Here is a 19,548-nt window from a genome sequence, read left to right as displayed (position 1 = left end):
GGATTGGCTCCTATATTACAGTTGAAACCAAATTATGGTAACTAATGATTTGTTGAGAGAAGGTTTTAATTTTTAATCTTACTGCATCTCTTAATGCTAGAATCAGCCCAGTGCGATCTATTGCACTCTGAAGCACTTAAACATTTTTTGTGCGATCGAAAAAGTCTCAATCTCAGCTAATACTTCAGTTAATTTACCTTTATGCACTACAGAACTAACCAAGTGCAGTGGGTATATCTTTATTTTACCCTGAGTAAGATATTTATTGGTAAACTCCTGTTTACAGTTAAAGCCTCCTGATGGCGTTTTGCACTCATCACACGTCTCAAGGCACTAGACCGCTGTTCCTCTTCTCTAAGGACTTGTTGATTGCAATCGCTCAATAGTTTAAGACTGAAATTCCCACAAAACAGTTTTGGACCTGAACCTCCAACAATAAAAGTGGGCTCCATATTCACTTAAACATATTTCCTATTGTACTGAACTTCCAGGCTCTAAACACTGAAACACAGTGTAACTGAAAATAAGTCCCTGCTATCTGATATCACACAAATGAGGATGTGTTTCCCGTGTCGAATCTGGTTCCACTCAAGGTTTCTTCCTATGGTCATCTCGGTGAGTTTTTCCTTGTGACCGTCGCCCAAAGCTTGCTTATCAAGGACAAACTGTAAATTCTAATTTATATATAAATATTACCCCACACTTTTGTAACTTCCTTTCATATTTTTTTGTTTCTGTAAATCTGCTTTGCAACAGTGTCAATTTGAATAAGAGAAAATGTAAATTTAATTGTTCCACATAGGGAGGATTCTCCCTTTTCATACAGATCTCATCTAGCCCCGGTGAACTACTTCTGGCCCAGATTTAAGATGTGACAACAACGACCCCTGATTACGTTTTTATTCCCTTTAAACCGGCGGTGTGAATGTGGCTGCAGACACATGTAACAAGTCAATTATCTTTGTTCTGGTTTAATTCGCATGTACATTTTGCATACAGTATGTTATTTAAATCTCTAAATAAAAACATACATACTGGTGAGGCAAGGTGATTTCATTAGATGCATGTCTCTCTTGATCCAATTCTCTTATTAAATACAGCTACCAGCTGGTTAGCAAAGCAAAAGCTAATATGTGCTTCCTCTGAGAGACATGTAGCAGTTCAAATAGATGTGACCAGTTGGTCACAAGCCAGGATAACACACTTGAAGGAAAAAATGTTATCTGCCCTCTTCATACAAGCCTACAGACACCAGTCACTGTTTAAAGTCGCTCTGATAAACAGAAGTGAGGGTATGTCAGCTCTCTCTTTTTTGCTGCCTTAGCTTAATGATTCTTTATTCTTTAAAAATGCATCAATGCACAAATTGGATGTATTTATATCTTGGTTCGTTGTATTATTTTAAAACAATCAAACACTATGTGAAACAAAATACAAAATAAAAATTAAATACTTCATTATTGGCTCAACATATATTTTGATCACAAGTCTAGGGGTGAGGCAGCAGACAGCGGTATAGTCAGTTTGATGACAATAAAAAGAAACATAATATAACAAATACAATATTTTTTAGCTACTCAACAGCAATCAAATAAATAAAAAAATCTTTTTTAAAAATACCTATAAAAGACAAGACCACAAGCAGCATCTCCACCCACACAAGTATATTTCAGATCTGCGGGAAACACTCAGTATAATCAGTAAGAAACTGTTTCCATGACAACTCATCTGTAAACACTTGCACACGGGAGTGAGTCGGAGGGAATCTTCACTGATCACATTTTTAAGTGAAATAGTACATTGTTATAATTTACCTGATAAATCCCTAAGCCTTAGCCAGCTCCAACCATAAGCATCATCCATCAGTATTTGCAGTGTGTTAAGGAAGTGTTCTTAATGTTAGACTCAAATCCATCATATAAAATTTTATCATAAAGTGTTGTGTTGAAAGTAAAAAGCTGTGGCAGTGATAATAAAGTGCACCTAAGCACCAGAGTGACACTGAGGTAAACACAACTAAACAGCTCCTGACAAGCGTTTGGGAGGTCGCTTCTCCAAAGTGATGTGAGAATTAACAGATCTCGACATGAAAAAAAGCGCTTCATACAGGAAATGACAGCTCATCCCTTTTAGTCACTGGGCTACAACTGAGGACTGGGTGATTGGAAAGCTTGACACAGAAGACTTCATTTACACTGACGCAATGTGTTATTCTTCATGAGTGATGTTTCACCTGTGGTTCTGCTCGACAGAGTAGCACTGGGTTTTATGCACAACCTTCCTTAAAATGAGAATATGTATCTTAGAGTAATAAATTAAGGCAACCTGGATTGAAAGGCAAGATTAGATTATTTTTTCAAGGTCTCACCCTAAGCTATGTTCCAGGTTAACATTTTCACGGTACAGAAAAGCAGTTAGGTGCCGTGTGATGGTATCATGGTATGGGGGAACAAGAGAAAAACATACTAGCAGATCAAATTTGAAGGAAAAATGTGCCATACTATGAGAATTTAGACACTTACACATACAGTCAGGGTCATAAATTTTTGAACAGCAGAGCAGTGAACTTCAGGTAGATGACTTAATAAGATTTTTGGGAATTGCGATTTTCAATTCAACAGACAGCTGTTGCAAACTGCTCTATATCTCAGTATTCCCTTTTTAATAGTACAGACGTACTCCCCCCCCCCACCATGCCTACACGACAGGCCAGATTAGTTAGACAGGCCAACTCTGGTAAGAACAACAAACAACCTGGGAAAAGTGTTGTGCATAAACACACTAAAGGAGCACTATTCAATAAACACCACCTTTTTTGTGAACTGAACGGTTCAGTTTACAACAACAACAACAACAAAAAAAAAACGCAGGGTGGTGAACTTGAGAATCAAACACTTCATTCAATTTCTAATGTTGTTAATGCAGACATTTGGCTGATTTGCCAAAGAACACAAAGTAGAACAGTAAAATGTATGAAAATGATGACAGTTGTATTTGCTGCATTTTTTTATTGTTTATGGTGGAATGTTTAAAGTTTAGGGTCAAATTTTTTAATTAGCATTTGCTAGCTAATATGATTTGTGCTAGCTGGCTAGCTGCTACTCTGAAGTAACTGGTGGTTTTGACAATTATGTGTGCGCAATAAATAAATTTTACTAATTCTGTCCTTGTTTTACTTGACCTTTACATGAAAATGACCAACCAAAAGGCTTTATTGGGGAATAAATAAATAACCAAATTATGTAGCATGCACGCACAAACCCTTTAACTTCCTATAGACACTGAAGAGTCAATACTTGTGTTGTTGATTGTTTAATTTTTTTCGTAATCTTTGTAAATTAATTAACTAATAAGTTAAAGTTTAAAAAAGTATAGATTATTTAAAAAGTGTGACTTGATTCTGAATGGAAAATTGAATTTAGCAAAAATAATTATTTAGGGAATTTCAAGGTCTCTCTATTTTTAGGCTCAAAAGAAGCTGGATAAAATAAGCAAAATCAAGTATTTTAAATACTTGGTTGCAAAGTTTTTGTGGTCAACAACTGTCTCAAGTCTGAAACACAGACAATCAAATGTTGCGCTTCCTTCCTGGAAATGCTTTGCCAGGCCTTTCCTTCAGCCGCCTTCAGTTGTCGCTTGTTTGTGGTTCTTTCTGCCTTCAGTTTTGTCCTCAGAATGTGAAAATATACAGAAAATTTCTTTAGATGCTGTGAAATATTTTTTTCCTTACCAAGGAAAGCATTCTGTGAGCACCTATTTTAGTTTTCTTTTATGCTCCTTCAGGTCTTTTGGTGTTGCTGAGCTCACCAATACATTCCTTCTTTTTAAGAGTGTTTAACTCATGTTTCCACTATCTCTTAAATAAGTCTTTTTTGTTTTCTCAGCCTAATAATGGCTTTATTTACTTGCTCTTTTGACCGAATATTAAGACTGGAACAACATTTACGAGAAAAATAGCTATAGGGGAATATATACAGTAAGTGTTTGTTTTTAGACTGTATTTAAAGTGGAAAAAGAACTTTAAGTATTTTAACAAAAGTCAACATGAGTTTCCTATCACATCAAAGGCCGTTACTAACCATGACACTGCAACACACCCACTTTATGCATGAATTAAGTCTAGATTCAGATATCTGCTCATAGGCTGCTGTTTGGTGCAAACATTTAGAGTTTGCAATTTTTAGTCATAATACGGCAATCATCTACAGCCCAAAGTCCGTCCCGCTGCCCCAGTCTCTGATTGGGTAAGACAGCCTTCCTTATTCCACTGACTTGTAGCAGTTAAATTAGGAGTAACGTACCATGAGCCTCACGACTACCCGACTTTCAAACACAAGATGGCTTAATTGGAGCATTCAGAACTTCATTAACAGCAGCTGTATAATGGAGAGTATTGACAGAACACAACAGCGCAACAGAGAGAGCTGGAGTAGGAGAAAAAATGAGTGAGCACAAATAGACAGACTGACACTTTGCCTTAGACGACCTGCCCACTGGACACAGAGTGTCTCTTGTTTGTACAGTATTTTGACTGAAAAGGTTGCAATTTGATTGGTCATTTGCAAAAAGATGACAATACTTGTACACAGTAAAGCAACTTAATTTCAAATCATTGAATATGTATTCGATATTTATGAGCATATTATGAATGAACAGGCTAATTTAGCCTAAAAAAACTAAATTGCTTTCGCTTTAAGAAATTAGCATATCAAATCTATTAAACCTCGTTTTTGTGATCTGTTTGACCCAATTAATATTAGTGGCTTACTGACTTACTACTCATGTCCAGTGTACATAAGAAAAAAACAATATAATTATAGTTCCAAATTACTGCTACAGAGGTGGAAACACTTAACTGCATATAATGTCTGTGAATGCTGTGACTTTAAAAATGTCTGTCCACTCAACCAAAGAGGCTCAACCTGTTCCAGCATGAACAGTGAACCAGTGTTTCGGTGCACAAAGTGATCTCAATGAAGATATTGCCAGTCAAGGCTAAAGTAGAAAAACCCAAGCTTCCTACACAGAGCCCTAACCTCAACCCCAATGAACAACTTTGGGATGAGAATAGAAATGTGGCCCAGACTTTCTCACCCAATATGAGTGGCTGACCTCAGTAGATGCAGAGTTAAGTCGAGCCATGGTTACAGCTTGACTAGGCCATTTAATGGGACAAATACTGTGGCAAGCAGTCATTGATTAACGACCGGAGTATGCTAGTCTCCTCTACAATAGATGGTGATATGCCCCCTTTCAGCTTGTTAGTATTGTATACCTGGTGACCTATTATGTAACAGACCAAAACAACAGACAAAGGAGTTAGCTAGCTAAATAGTAGCAGGTCGAGTGGTAAACTTTACAGTGCTGTACATTTTGGTCATGATATGTTTTGGTTAACCATATTATCTGGGTGTGCTAGTCTAACTTATTTTTTTTTTTTTTTACGATTTCAGTTGGACTAACACGATAAAAAAATTTTTAAAGACCAATTTTAGTCGGACTAATACAATTAGCTGGAAGAACACAATTCCCCACAGCTATGCTCCAAACCTTACTAAAAACCCTACTCAGGAGAGTGAAGTGTGTTACAGTATAAAGCCAAGGGAGTCTACACCTGTAAAGGGATGTTCAAATGCAACATATGGGTGCACTACACTGTCCTGTGTGACAGTAATTCTTAGACTGCTAGCAGCTGGCAATAAATGATTAAAATATTTTCATGAACAGATCAAGCCAACTAAGCAAATCCTCTTTACATTTACATTTAGGCATTTGGCAGACGCTCTTATCCAGAGCGACTTACATTTTTATGTCATTACACATCTGAGCAGTTGAGGGTTAAGGGCCTTGCTCAAGAGCCCAACAGTGACAACCTAGTGGTTGTGGGGTTTGAACCTGCGATCTTCTGAACCGTAGTCCAATGCCTTAACCACCGAGCTACCCCTGGCTCTTTAGTTATGGTAAGCCATGCTTCTGTGTACTGGCCATGCACATTTGCCTGCAACTTTATGAATCTTTTCCTCAGCAGGATCAGGCACATCATAAAAAACTACTTTGAGTAAGAACCACATGAACACACTGTGATTCTGTAATTAAACATACCACAGTCTTCAAACTTTTAATTTATTCCTTTTTAGAATTATAAGCATGTCCCAATTGTATCCATATTACATAGTCATGAATAAAAGTATTCAGAGATTCAGCCCTAGTTATATTTGTCTCATTTGTTTTTTTGTTTTTTTTTCCCCGATTTTCTCCCTAATTTAGTCGTGGCCAGTTCCTCCCCGTCACTAGGGGGCTCCCACATTAAGGCTACTACTACCACTTAGCCGGGAGGGCCGAAGACTATCACGTGTTTCCTCCGAACCGCGTGACGCCAGCCGACCGCATCTTTTCGAACTGCTTGCTCATGCAGCGTTAGGGGCGGAGTAACACACTCGGCCAATCTCTGTGCCTCCGGCTGTAAGAGGAAAACAGCATCACCCAGGGATGATCTCCGGATGATAGGGCGAGCGCTTTACCACTGCGCCACTCGGAGGCCACATTTGTGTCATTTGTGCCGATTTTACTTGTGCGCTCTGAGGTAGCTGTTTCTGTGATTGTTGCATCATGTTTTTTCTACAGTGACTGCTCCAAACCACCAGCAATTAAGTAATATGGCACAAAAAAATATAATGTTCACAAATGAATAATTCAAGTTTGGATTCTATTATTTTGTCTGTCAACAAAATAAATGCTCTCTCATTCTTCACTCTTTCCGAGAGCTTTACTCGTTCTTGTTACTTTTAGATAAAAATATTTGATGTGTTTCGACACTGAAACTAAATGCCACTCTCACACACCAGTTTGAACCGAACATAATCATAAGACTAAATCAAACAGCTGCTGTGCTTAACTCCACTGATGTCAAGGGTTGCACAAAAGACAGCAATTCTTATAACCCAAGGCAAATATTTCGCCTTATTTTATCATAAAAACAGGGAGAGAGAAAAAACGTGTCGTTTGCGGTTACACGTCACATAAAATGCTCAAGAGTAATTATGCCAGGTAAAAAGTTATTAAAAGCAAATTTTCGAGCAGTTATATTTTGTTTTTAGAATATAGTGCTTGCTATTAAATTAGAGTGACTAATAGCACAGGGGATTTCTGTCCAACATTTATTTCCACCAGAGCAGCCCAGAGCAAGGTAAAGGGCAAGATTTATGATATATAGCAGCAGATATATGGCCTCGGCACGCTGACTCCAAAATTAATTTTTTTAAATTAAATTTTAATTTTGCCATTCCTCAATACTCCTGCATGTGGCATTTGAAACTATTCACACTTTGACAGACAGCACAGCATACTGTGGGGTAGAACAAAATATTTGTTAAGTGTGTTTACAATTTTAACAAAATCTGGATAGAAAAATTATACCCAATTGGGATATCTATAAAATTGTGATACTTACAGAATCCTAACACAAATCACATTGGCAGCTAGGCATTGTGATAATATCTTATTGGGTGGTTCTTATCGATTCCTGTCCCTACTATTTATACAGTACATGACCTAATTTGGTAATTAGGACTCGGTTACAGTGACAAAAATGCTTTCCTTTAATGTATTATTGTCCAACGGCTCTTAATATGCATGTGTCAAAAACGTCTGTTGATCACAAGCTTTAAATAAGCCCTCTAACCAAGTTGAGTTCCTGACTGTTACCTCGGTGTTACATGAGAAAAATGTCTGATAGACATAAAAAACAGTAACATATTTATTTGTTCTTACCATCCTGCTTTCAGGATTTCTAGCTTGAAGACAAGAGCATGAATAAAAATATTTGCTTACCCAAGCCAGCATGAAACAAATATCCGTTTTATTACACAAAAAGTGTTAAATGCAATATTTAAAAACTTCAGTCACTCAGTGCTTTAGACTAATTTACATTTTACACAGTACCTTCATAACTGTTTTCTAAACAAGTAAATTATTCTCATGTGAATACAAAATGCATGTGTAGAGTGTGAATATTTTATTAAATACATTCCATTTACATACACACTTTAGGTAAAGCTTGTGTAACCAATCGAATGAGTATTGCAGTGCACCTTAACCACAAAGCTACAATTATACTAAATATAGGCTACAATTTTGGCACAACAAGCACATTGGATATTGGTGAATTGCGTTAACACTATACCAGCAATAGTAATTCCTTAAACATGCGAGACAACCTCATATTAAGGCACACAGCTGCACTTCATCAATATTTATATAGCATTATCACTGTCATTACCAAGCAAATAAACTGAAAAAATTAAAATATTCTCATGGAAATCGAAATATTGGCAAGAGGATTTCCCCTTCAATAAACTTATTTACGTAATACCTTGATTTGTGTTTTCAGCAATAGCAGTTAATTCAGCTGAACTAAACAAAATGTTTTCATGTCATGGTAATCTTTACCAGCATGACACACTGACATGTTACAGGTTTATACCTTGCGCTGTTTCTTAGATTGTTCTGGCTTCCTGCAGGGTTAGAAGTATCCTCTGTTAGTATTTTAGCAAGTGCTAGGAAAGCACTTTCACTTTCATGAGGTGAAATCCTTCATGCTTTCATGAGCAAGCACAGGTTGGGCCACGGTCACATACCAAACACGCTTTATCATCCTTGGATTTTTTTTTAGATCTAATGAAAACAAAACCATTTAGAGATTCATATCTCTTTGGCATTAATCTGTTCCTAGTCATAGAGAGATTTCAAAACAATTTGTTTGTTAGAAGGGACCTTAAAAGAGTGAGTGCACTTCAAAGATCAATTCTTATCCCCAAGACATGTCTAAGTCAATTAAATGACAAATGCCAAAACATGGGACTGCCTGTACTCTGTACTGCCACATCCAGGAAAATAATGACATTCATGCAACACAGTAATGCATCTTTACTTATTCGGTATCAAAGCGTCCTACAGAATATTCCCTAGCATTTGTTAAACGATTGAGGTTTTACCTTGAAGTTGCTGGAGTTGACCCAGGAGGAAGCAAGACCATCCACCATCTTGTCCAGTGCAGTTTGATCCTGCTCCAGGTCATAAGACTTCTCCTTATCAGTGATGTAATCAATAAGCTCCTGTCCAACCTGCAGTCTCCTGCCCACATCCTTCTGTAGCACTTGTGCCAGACAGTACTCCATATTGGGCTCCATGGCCTTTATCGCTCAACCACCACCTCAAAGGCAGTGGGAGAAAAAATTAAAAGCAACCTTTATCGTCCTTGTGTGACCCCCCCAAACCCAAAAATACAAAAGAAATAGACTAAATATATTAATATCCTGTCGTATGACAAATCCTACTTGCACAGCAGGGCAGCAAAAGGCTGAGCCTTGAGGAGGAAGGCCTGGGAATGGCAACAATGCACCATATGTGCTCCGACAACAGCTGATGTGGCTTGTGAGCTCTTCTTTCTTTCCAAGCCAAAAGGCTACCAACAGCAAACCTTCCAAGAGTGGCTGCAGCATGGAGTGTGGTAACTAGTGTGGGAGAGGGAGACTTCGGGGGAACATTGCTTCATAACCCCTCTAACGCTGAACTGCCTAGAATAAAAAAAAAACAAAAAAACAAACAAGAGAGGGGGAAAAAAAGTTAGCCAGCACCCTTGCAATTAAACACTAGTGTAATTTGAACTGTGGGTTTGCCAATGAAGATAAACATGTACTACAAGTGATAATTTGACATACTTTTGAGAGCCAAACATTTGGCAGTGAAATTTCTGTTTTAACTATGGGTGGCACTGCAACTGCCATACCTTAGCACCATGACACAGTAGGAAACTATGAGCCAGATGCTCATTAAAGCTGAACTAGGATCAAACTCTCCACATGCAACCATTTAGATAACACAAATGCATCACATAGGCGGGCAGAGAAACACCTAAAACACTTGGAAAAGCTTAACAAGTAGCATTTCTTTAATTGAATGACTTTTGTAATAAGTTTTCCTTATCCTGCACTACAGCAACTCGCTGCTGTCATTGGTAAATTTTATACAAATGTACTTTTCTTAATAAATTACAAGATTTCCTTTTAATGAGTTAATAATATTTAGTGTTCAACACCTGCCACATTTTTGGTCCTTTTATTCATTACTTTAGAGCAACTATAAAGTTATTCTCTCACCAGCCTCTCCATTTTCTCTCATTTTTTTCTTTTTATTTAAAAAAATTGCAATAAAGTGCAGTGTTCAATGCCCTGAAGAACTTCCAGAAAACTCTCAGTCAGTGACACCTGCTAGGTATTTTGTTTTGTAAAACACTGCCACTGCTGTAAACTTTTAAACGCAAATTATCTGCTTTATGATCACTTTTCAGCCATTACAGAAACCTTTGTGAAGTAGACACAGATGTCTGTAAAGAGTTTTTTTTATAAATTTACAGGAAAATCCTAAAGCATCGTACAAGCACTAATAAAAATAACACAAAAAGTATGACTGGAGAGAAGGAGAGACATGCGAGACATGTTGTAATTTTGTGGTAGATTTAAGGTAGCTGAACACCACCACGTTTCTGATACAAAGAAAACAGAACCAACTGACACAATGTTAAATTCACCTTTTAAAAGAATCTCTCTCACAAATACACATAGTTTACTTACAGAGTTAAATTCCTACTATAATTCAAACAATGTGTGTTACTGATCCCTAAAAGCTGTTTTACATCACACTGAAAAGTTGTCATGGAAATGGCTTTTTCTTACGCTGATGTACTTCCTTCTGAAACAAGAGGTCAGAGTGACTGCGAGCTAAAGTGCTTATTTACACAACAGTCCATCGCATTCAAAAACATGCCAAATCTAAACAAACCTGACACAACAGTGAAGAGTTTAGCAACAGCTGTTTTTCCACAAAAGTGGAGTATTTCTGATGACCACCATTTCACCAACACCTGTTGACTTAAACCAAGACAACAACTTAAACAATTTTGGTGTACATATATAAAATGATATCTACCAAATGGTGTGTGAGAGCCACAGGGTGATCAAGGTGGATACTGAATGGCAGATAAAATATATTCTCGATCAGTTTAAGTTAGTGAAACATTGAGGTAATGAACACCATAGAGATGTGATGATTGATACAGTTATGAATCGCGATTCTTTTGTGTGGTGATTCCTGTATCGACTCCAAAATATATATTTATAGAAACTGTTTTACATTCATAATACAAAAGAAGGGTTTAATCGACCATTGACCAAAATTGGCTGGTTTTCCGTTTGATTGGCCGTGACAGTGCTCAAGCCGATCGGCCACGGATATAAACTACTTTGTAGAAAGTGCAGGCGATTCCAACAGTAACACGTCGCTGTTACTTTATAATCCTGCAAGTGGTGCAATCTTAACTATTTCCACAATTTCATCCCATGTGGTAGGAGTGATTTATTTACCAACTTTGTTTACTATAATATAATAATTATGGCAGATGATAGAAATATGCCCAGCTCAGTAAATAATTTGCATTTTGGCAAAATGTTAAATTCTTGTATTTGAAATTACTTTGTACCGTTCAAATGCATTAAAATCAGAATATTTATAAAATTGTTACACTTATATAATGGCAATTTTTATTGAATCAGCACCGGGCTGTAGTGATATTGTATCAGGAGGAGACTGCTGATTCCCAACATTAATACTCAAGTTAATAAAACATTGTCATAAACAAAACCACCAATTTGCACACAAATTTCAGCCTATTTAAAAATGAATAACCTTATTAATATCCTCAACCAAATGGATGGCTAGTAAAGGGATTCTCTGGCCAGGAATGACCTGATGAACCACTCTTAAGAGCATTTAACTGGTTGAACTCAGGATGAGTCATCACAAACATTTTACTAATTTTCCTAGAACTAACAACCTATACAATTACAACAAGAAAATATCTGCAAAGCTGTTTCTGTAGTCTTTTGTTGGCTTTTCCTTACAGGTACATACTATCCTACTGTACTCTCAGGGACCAAATCGTGCTATCTAAGACAATGTCTCCACACTATCTGATACCTGAGTGTGTGTGTTTTTAGGTACACTATCCCAGCAGTGAGCAAACTGTAGCACGCAGCTAAGCTAGCTGGTTACCACTACCAGAAATAAAAGCCATACAGATATATTTCTCAAACTATCTTCGATTCAACAGTACCTCAATGTTCACAATTTGGCCGCATTTGACAATGAACAAACACAGGTTAATAAGCAATATGCTTCGAATATTCCTGAATAAACAGCTGAGAGTTACTGAATCTGTGTGTGTTTTGTGTCAGGATGCGCCTTGTCATCGCCCTCTTAGCGTTAGCTGCGGCGCTAGAGGCTACTCTTCTGACCGCAGTGATGGGCGTTTCAAAAATATAACCAACAGTTAAAAAAAACCGCTGAGCAAATTACACAATATGGATAAACAGAGGTATTTTTAAGCAGCTTTAAAGCTTAAACGACCGCATCTTTCGTTTTCATCGACTGCTTAAGGAAAGCTGGCTAACCTGGCTAATATTAGCCCACTAACATCCCGCACAAAGCAGCACACTAGCTTACAGGTCACCTGTGTAACGAAGAATAAATCGCAAAACAAGGTTACAAGACGGTGTAAAATAATGATTTGTAGACAGACTTACCATAATAATTCAAGTGTAATTAAGAGGGGAAGAGAGGCGTATCGGACACTGAGGGAATACAGCAGCGTGTGCGCGCGCGCGCGTGTGTGTGTGTAGCCCGGGCTGCCCGGCTGTGTGGGGGACAATGACGGAGCCGCTGTGCGCATGCGCGAACCATTAGCGCCTTACCCAGTGTTATTATGACGGCGTGATTTTCAACCCTAAACTCACCACGATGATGTAAATACTGTAGACCCAGAGGATTGTCTTATAATCGTTTTAGAAATGTATTTCCCAGATCATGGCGGTTATTTAGTCTGTTTCTTCCCCCTGAATGTAGCTCCTGCTCAGTAAGATACTGCACAAACACTGCCTTTCACAGTAATTACATTCTGATGAGAGACTGAACTGTATCCTCACAGCCTATATAGGACTTCTCTTTACTCATCATTGTGCACATATAAACTATATGCTACAGTTCTCTGTACTTTTCGCACACTGCAGAGGTGTAAGTAGGGACATGATTAAGGGATGCGCGTGTACTGTGTATGAGCAGTAACTGATTTCTACAAGTCTGGCGCCCTCTAGTGATTAAAGTCCCTTAAATAATCTGTAGGACGTGAAATGATAACTTGACTAGTTGTAAAAAAAATAGTTAAGATAATTTGATGATGTTATATAGTCTCTCAAACACTTAGCTTTATATTAAATGAAAATCAAAGCAGAATTTCACAAATATAGAAAGCCTTATTATTAATTTACTCAAATTACTGCCTTCTGCATTTTAGAAACACCAACCTAAATTGGTAGCATTTTGATCCCGCACACCTCGGGGTAAACAGTTGGATTGCTCCCTCGGGTCTGTGCGCATGAAGTTTGCATATTCTCCCCGTGCTTGGTGGGTTTCCTTCCACATTCCAAAGACATGCATATTAGGCTATTTGTTGGTCCCATAGATTATCTGTGGTTTCTGTGATGAATTAGCACCCTGTCCAGGGTGTACACAGGATCCCCTGGGATAGGCTCCAGGCCCCCTAGAACCCAGGACAGAATACGCGGTATGAAAGTTGATTGAATCTTAAATTCAAAATATTGCACACTTATCTGGGACACAGATGTAACAGCCATAGATAATATTTGTTTAAGGTATTTTTCTTTTTATTTGGACAAGTATTATAATATAATTACATGGAAAACAAATGTTTAGTTAGATTTTCCAGAACTAACATCCATTTACAAACCATACACACTTAAACAGTTATCTGAAAGAAAATAACATGCAGCACAAGGACCACATTATGCATCACTGCGCGTCTGCTAAGTAACCCACGTTTTTAAGATCAGCATTTAGGTTTGCATTTCAATACTTTGCATGAAAGTAAATTCTAATGATTGTGTGTTTTTGTTCTTCGGGAGTATAATCAGCCTAAACACAAGTGAGTGAGGGGCTACACATTAAAGGGGTAACATTACATGCCAAGCATTAGGGGTTTTAACAAAACTGACAAATTATCCTCATCTGAGGCCCAGGCAAAGAACACATATGCATTAAAAACCTTTTAATCAGAGATGTGCAAATGCTAAAACAGTCCAACAGCTGCATAGGTAACTCCTCTCTTTTTCTGAGAGAATCTGAGAAACCTCAGTACAATTACAGATGTTGTAATTGAGCCCATTTTCATGAATAAAGTTCTTTATTTCCTCCTGAAAAACAGAGGTTCAGTCCTTATCTACATGTGACTCTTCCTCTTCTGATCCTTCCTCCTCTGTGTCTTCTTCAGAGGTTTCTACATCTTCACTGTCTTTTGCTGGAATTTTGAGAACAATTTCATCATCCACATCATCATCCTTGACTTTTATAGACCGTCTCCTCTCCAAGACTGAAGGTGTACAGACTGGTGTGTTGTCCTATAATTCATACATCAATTATTATCAAGCAAAGAAAATGTGCAAACACAGATTTAAAAAAAAAAAACCCACTATGAACTACTCATCTTCATTATATGGATTATACTAATCTGTTTAATGAACTAATGTATAATGAACTAATACTTTACAGGTTTCAAAATTTATTCCGCATTGGCATTCTTCTTCGTTTCAAACTTCATGTTTGAAACCTCTGAATTATATACTATTATATCCACTATAGCAATGCACCCTGTGCAATTCTAATGGACATAAAAATACAGCAACTAACTAGCATAATCACTAAGCAGTTTACAATCAGTTAAATATTAACTTATTTAATGGGTTGGAGGGGAGAAAATTTCGATCAAGCATACTAGCTTGTTGGCACATGGGTTTCATTGTGCAGCTACATCAGCTGACAATAAGCTAAATGTACCAGCTTCCTGTTGGCACAGTTATCTTACTCCAGAAGACTAAAACAGCTAGAGTAATTTTCAGACTGTGCCAAAAAACTGCAAGGAATTTTGACTACTGTCACGCTAACAAAAACAAGATTCCAATCTCAAGTCAAGTAGGCTTCTATTGTCATTTCAACCATGTACAGTTTAGTACACAGTGAAACGAAATGATGTTCCTCCAGGACCAAATGCTATCTGCACTCACCTCACTGCAGACAGATGTTTCAGCACCTGACAGTGTCTTCTTTGCTGGATTTTGAGCAGCCTGAAAAAAATTATTGTATACAATCATTAACAGATTACTAACACAAGTGTCACTAAAACATTAAAAAAAGGTAAATATATGCAATTACTCACAAATCCTGGAAAATCATAGTCAATGCCCCTTTCCGCCAGTCTCTTGCGAAGTTTAGATTCTTTTTTAAGAAGCTTGTCAGTAAGTTTCTTTATATCTTCTTCACTGTGACCTCTGTTATAACGCCCAACTGCTGGATTAATGGGCTTCTTAAACAATTTCCCAGAACCAACAAAGAGTTTTTCATGGACTTTCTCAGGTGGCACCACATGACCTGTCCGAACCACAAACATTTAATCATTCTTTGACATCCATTTCATGTCAATGTTTCTGTTTTAAATAAAAAATGCACATTGGTTAACAAACACAAAAAACATTAAACCACATCTTAGTAACAACAATTTTTTATTTTTTATTTTTTACTTTTAGCAGTCCTATTTAATTTAAGAATTACTTTGACATTTTTTTAGTTTCATTTATATATTCATATATATTTTCCCTACAAAATTCCTAGTGTGTGTGTGTTTTATATATATATATATATATATATATATACACACACACACACACACACACACACACACACACACACACACACACACACACAGTGGAACCTCGGATTACGAGCATAATTCGTTCCGGAAGCAGGCGTGTATCCCAAAACACTCGTAAATCAAAGCACATTTTTCCCATAAGAAACAATGGAAATTAAAATTATTCATGCCACAGCCCAAAATAATAAATACATAAGAATAATTAACACAAAATATAAAGTAAAAACAAATTAACCTGCATGTTATGAAAAAAATAAATATAAATTGGTAAAAATAAATCCCGACCAATAAGTGCTCCATTTATGCGCACAGGCGCTGTGTTTTTCTCTCTTCTGCACTGCTGAGTGTGTGTTGTGTGTGCGCGAGCGTAATTTGACACCGTGCCGGTTGTGTGTAAGTGAAGCACCCCCTCTGTTTCTCACACACACACACACATTAAAGGCGAGAGAGAGAAAGAGAGAGAGAGTGTGTGTAAACCGGCACAGTGTCAAATTACACACGCAACACACAAAAACTGACACACACTAACGACGAGAGAGTGTGTGTGTGCGAACCTGCGCGGTGTCAAATTACGCGCGCACACATAACACACACACTGCAGCGCAAGAGAAAGAAAAACACACACAAACACTGACACACAGTAAAGGCGAGAGAAAAAGAGAGCGTGTGTGTTTGTGTTTGAACAGGCGGGGTGTCAAATTATGTGCACACACAACACACACTCTGCAGCGCTTTCTCCCAAGAAAAAAACACACACAACACACACACTCAAACACTGGCACACAGTAAAGGCGAGAGAGAAAGAGAGCGCGTGTGTGTGAACCGGCGGTGTCAAATTATGCGCGTACACACAACACACACACTCTGCAGCGCAAGAGAAAGAAACACGCACACATGGATTGATTATACCAGTAAGAGACGAGCACTAAGACCCAGCATGGGAAGATAAATACCCGCAGCGCCAGAGAGAGAAAAACCATTAGCTCAGTTGTGATGACGCGACGCTCTGTGTCAAAACAAGAAGCGCATGCGTTATACATGATACTCGGAGCTTGTAAACCATGTCAACGCTTGTTTTTTAAGTCAAAATTTATTAAAAATCTTCGCGCGTCTTCCGAAACACTCGTAAACCGCGTTACTTGTAATGCGAGGTTCCACTGTATGTATATATTACACATACATACATGTATACATACACACAATCACAATCAGTTATTTTATTTATTTTTTTACTCAGAATAGGAGAATATCTACTGTAATGGTACCTAAGTCACTTTTCTGTTTATCTTTTAACATAGTTTCACCACTTTTTGGGGAGGCTCACAAGCCCATATTTAAAAAAAAATAAAAATAAAGTAACTGCTATTAGAAGTCCAGGTGCAACCGTTGTCTTTTAATGAACTGGCTACAAAATCATACTCACATTCAGCCTCACTCATTCAAAATAACAGTTTTCAGGTGTCTCTTGCATTAAGAAGCACAGATTTCACATGTAACTCATGGGCAGACAATATTCCAGTTTAAAATATGAACTCACATTTAATCAGCCTTTCTCCCATCAGGTAGTTGTCCATTGTCTCTGCCACAATCTTGGCCACTTCATCACAGTCAAATTCCACAAAGCCATAGCCTTTACTCCGGCCAGTCTGCAAAAACAGCACACATCAGCTCAGAATGCAGCGCTTTACCAAACACAAGAAGGTCAGTGGATTTATTCTTATGGGCCTGTAGGCACATGGGTTTCATTGCACAGCGAATGGGGCTGACAATAAGCTAAATGCACCACCTTCGTGTAGGCACAATTATCTCACCCACTGCAATACACGTGCTGAAGGTAATTTTCAGATTGTGCCAGTTAAACTTCCTGAACATAACTGAACAATAGTTTATACAATATGCATAAGTCTGAAAATATATATGTAATTACCCTTTTTGATCTGGAAAGCCTCAAGCGCAGGATTTTGCCAAACTGAGAGAAGTAAGTTCTGAGCTGTGGCTCGGCGAGGGTCCGGGAAAGATGTCCCACATACACCACACCCGGGGACAAGGCCTGGACAAGGACAGGGGGGAAAAGCAGTGATGTTTAAACCGGAGTCCACGATCATTTATTTACCACTAAATGTATTATTGAGCTCTCATACGGTAGTTCCAATCACAAAAAAGAAACATAAAAACCGAGAAATGCATTTTAATCAAGTCATGCGCAAAAACCTTTACAACGCACGCTATCTGCACGTGCAGTTCATGGTCGTACCGCTTTCTGTCGCTTCTTCACTTGCTGTACTTTCCTCTGAAACTCGGCTTCTTCACTGGGGTTGAGCGCGAGCAGCTTCTCGCTCTTCTGTTCCTCTGTCATCGTGAACACAAAGTATGACAACAAATTAACAAAAATAACAACACACACTAAGGAACACTTTACGAAAAATTATGCCACACGCGAATCAACCACGTTTCTCGACAAGAGGAAACACAATGTGCTCAGAACCAGGAAACGACTTCCTAAACTAAAAAGTTATAAAGCGCCCCCTGCTGTATCGGAGGACACCGACCTCACTGTCTCGCTGTCTTTAAACATGTGTTTTACAAATATTAATAATAATAATAATAATAGAGGTTTAATTTTTGTGATGGCTTATTGTTTCAACAATGATTCAAATAAAGTTAAAGTAAATATATATAAAGCTGTAAATCCAATCAAAATAAACGCGGTAAAATTTTAAATTTTAAATTTTTTTCCCGAACATGCACTTTGTCACAACATTTTTTGTGTTTTATTGCTTTCTACCGCTACAGACGTGACTTTTGTCGAGGTAGATTTTTTCTGTTTTAATTATTATTATGGTAATTATTATTATTATTATTAGTAGTAGTAGTAGTAGTAGTAGTAGTATGTGGTTTTTGTTTTTTTTTTTAGTTTTTTTTTTTTTTTCTTTTACTGATCTTAAACGGCTGGTGTATGCTGGTATTGTGGCCACTATGTTCTGTAAGATACATTAACAATAAAACACAAAAAAATGTTGTGACAAAGTGCATGTTCTGAAAAAAATATATATTTTTAAAATGCATGTTAAAATTACTGAGAATTTTACCGCATTTATTTTGATTGGATTTGCAGCTTTATATATATATATATATATACATTATGTTTAATACATTATCTTTAATAGACTGAAATTAGTATTTGTTTTAACAAAAAAACAATAAAATGTAATATTGTGATCTATTTTTTGTGATTTATGATGTACGAACAAGTAATAAATGTCTGAAATATCATCAGTGATTTAGATAATAAATTGTAGGGGCGGAAGTGGAAATAACAATTGAGTAAATACTGCCATCTGGTGGAGATAAGCTGTCAATGTAAGCGGTGCCTTTACAAAGATAAAAGGAAGTTTCAATACCTCGTCCTTTAAGAATTCTGTCACTAGATTTCACAGGTATCTATTAATTCTTTAGGGTTTATTACATTTTATGGCATGTACCGTAGGAGCTGCTGGTAAGATAACCTAAAGTTTTATTTTTTTTTACATGCCATACCCTGTCATAACAGTGCTACTGCCCAGGTGGAACTGTGCGCAATACACCACAATAACCTCTTCTTCTTCTCCTTCCTTGTTATTTAATGGCTATTGGAATTCAGTTACATTATAGCTGACTGAAGGTCTCATTTTCCATCATCTTATCGGCCTCTTAAAGCTGATTTACTTTCCAGACCA

General features: G+C 37.4%; 2 protein-coding genes and 2 non-coding genes across 31 annotated transcripts in view; all 4 read right to left on the bottom strand.

Moving 5' to 3' along the window:
• Positions 1-12,747, bottom strand: part of clasp1a (cytoplasmic linker associated protein 1a) — a 60,939-nt gene extending 48,192 nt beyond the window's left edge. For all 28 annotated transcript variants that reach the window (XM_053497325.1, XM_053497331.1, XM_053497335.1 and 25 more), the window contains exons 1-2: positions 12,639-12,747; positions 8,994-9,575 (exon numbers count right to left, since the gene is read on the bottom strand). In XM_053497325.1, coding sequence (XP_053353300.1) covers positions 8,994-9,188 — 195 coding nt within the window. In that variant the 5' untranslated portion in view covers positions 9,189-9,575; positions 12,639-12,747. The remainder of the gene's footprint in view (positions 1-8,993; positions 9,576-12,638) is intronic.
• A 1,001-nt stretch (positions 12,748-13,748) lies between these two features.
• On the bottom strand, positions 13,749-18,305 carry nifk (nucleolar protein interacting with the FHA domain of MKI67). Its single transcript, XM_053495947.1, has 6 exons — positions 18,087-18,305; positions 17,760-17,882; positions 17,370-17,478; positions 15,341-15,552; positions 15,189-15,248; positions 13,749-14,525 (listed from the first exon to the last, which is right to left on the bottom strand). The coding sequence occupies exons 1-6, from the start codon at positions 18,186-18,188 to the stop codon at positions 14,337-14,339; spliced, it is 795 nt and encodes a 264-aa protein (XP_053351922.1). The 5' UTR covers positions 18,189-18,305; the 3' UTR covers positions 13,749-14,336.
• LOC128524898 (small nucleolar RNA ACA64) lies at positions 14,902-15,028 on the bottom strand. The gene has a single exon (XR_008360725.1). It is a non-coding gene; the product is annotated as a small nucleolar RNA ACA64 (small nucleolar RNA).
• On the bottom strand, positions 17,556-17,682 carry LOC128524897 (small nucleolar RNA ACA64). The gene has a single exon (XR_008360724.1). It is a non-coding gene; the product is annotated as a small nucleolar RNA ACA64 (small nucleolar RNA).
• Positions 18,306-19,548: the final 1,243 nt, after the last annotated feature.

This window comes from Clarias gariepinus, chromosome 5 (genome assembly GCF_024256425.1).
Source record: "Clarias gariepinus isolate MV-2021 ecotype Netherlands chromosome 5, CGAR_prim_01v2, whole genome shotgun sequence".
Lineage (NCBI taxonomy): Eukaryota > Metazoa > Chordata > Actinopteri > Siluriformes > Clariidae > Clarias > Clarias gariepinus.
This window is presented reverse-complemented; position numbering and strand designations above follow the sequence as displayed.

Bases quoted from the DNA above. Each gene is read 5' to 3' on its own strand.
- nifk (XM_053495947.1), bottom strand. From the start codon at position 18,188: ATGACAGAGGAACAGAAGAGCGAGAAGCTGCTCGCGCTCAACCCCAGT. The intron at 15,553-17,369 runs GTGAGTTCATAT...TGGTTCGGACAG, and splicing joins GGGAGAAAGGCTGATTAAAT to GTCATGTGGTGCCACCTGAG. The intron at 14,526-15,188 runs GTGAGTGCAGAT...TATGAATTATAG, and splicing joins AAACATCTGTCTGCAGTGAG to GACAACACACCAGTCTGTAC.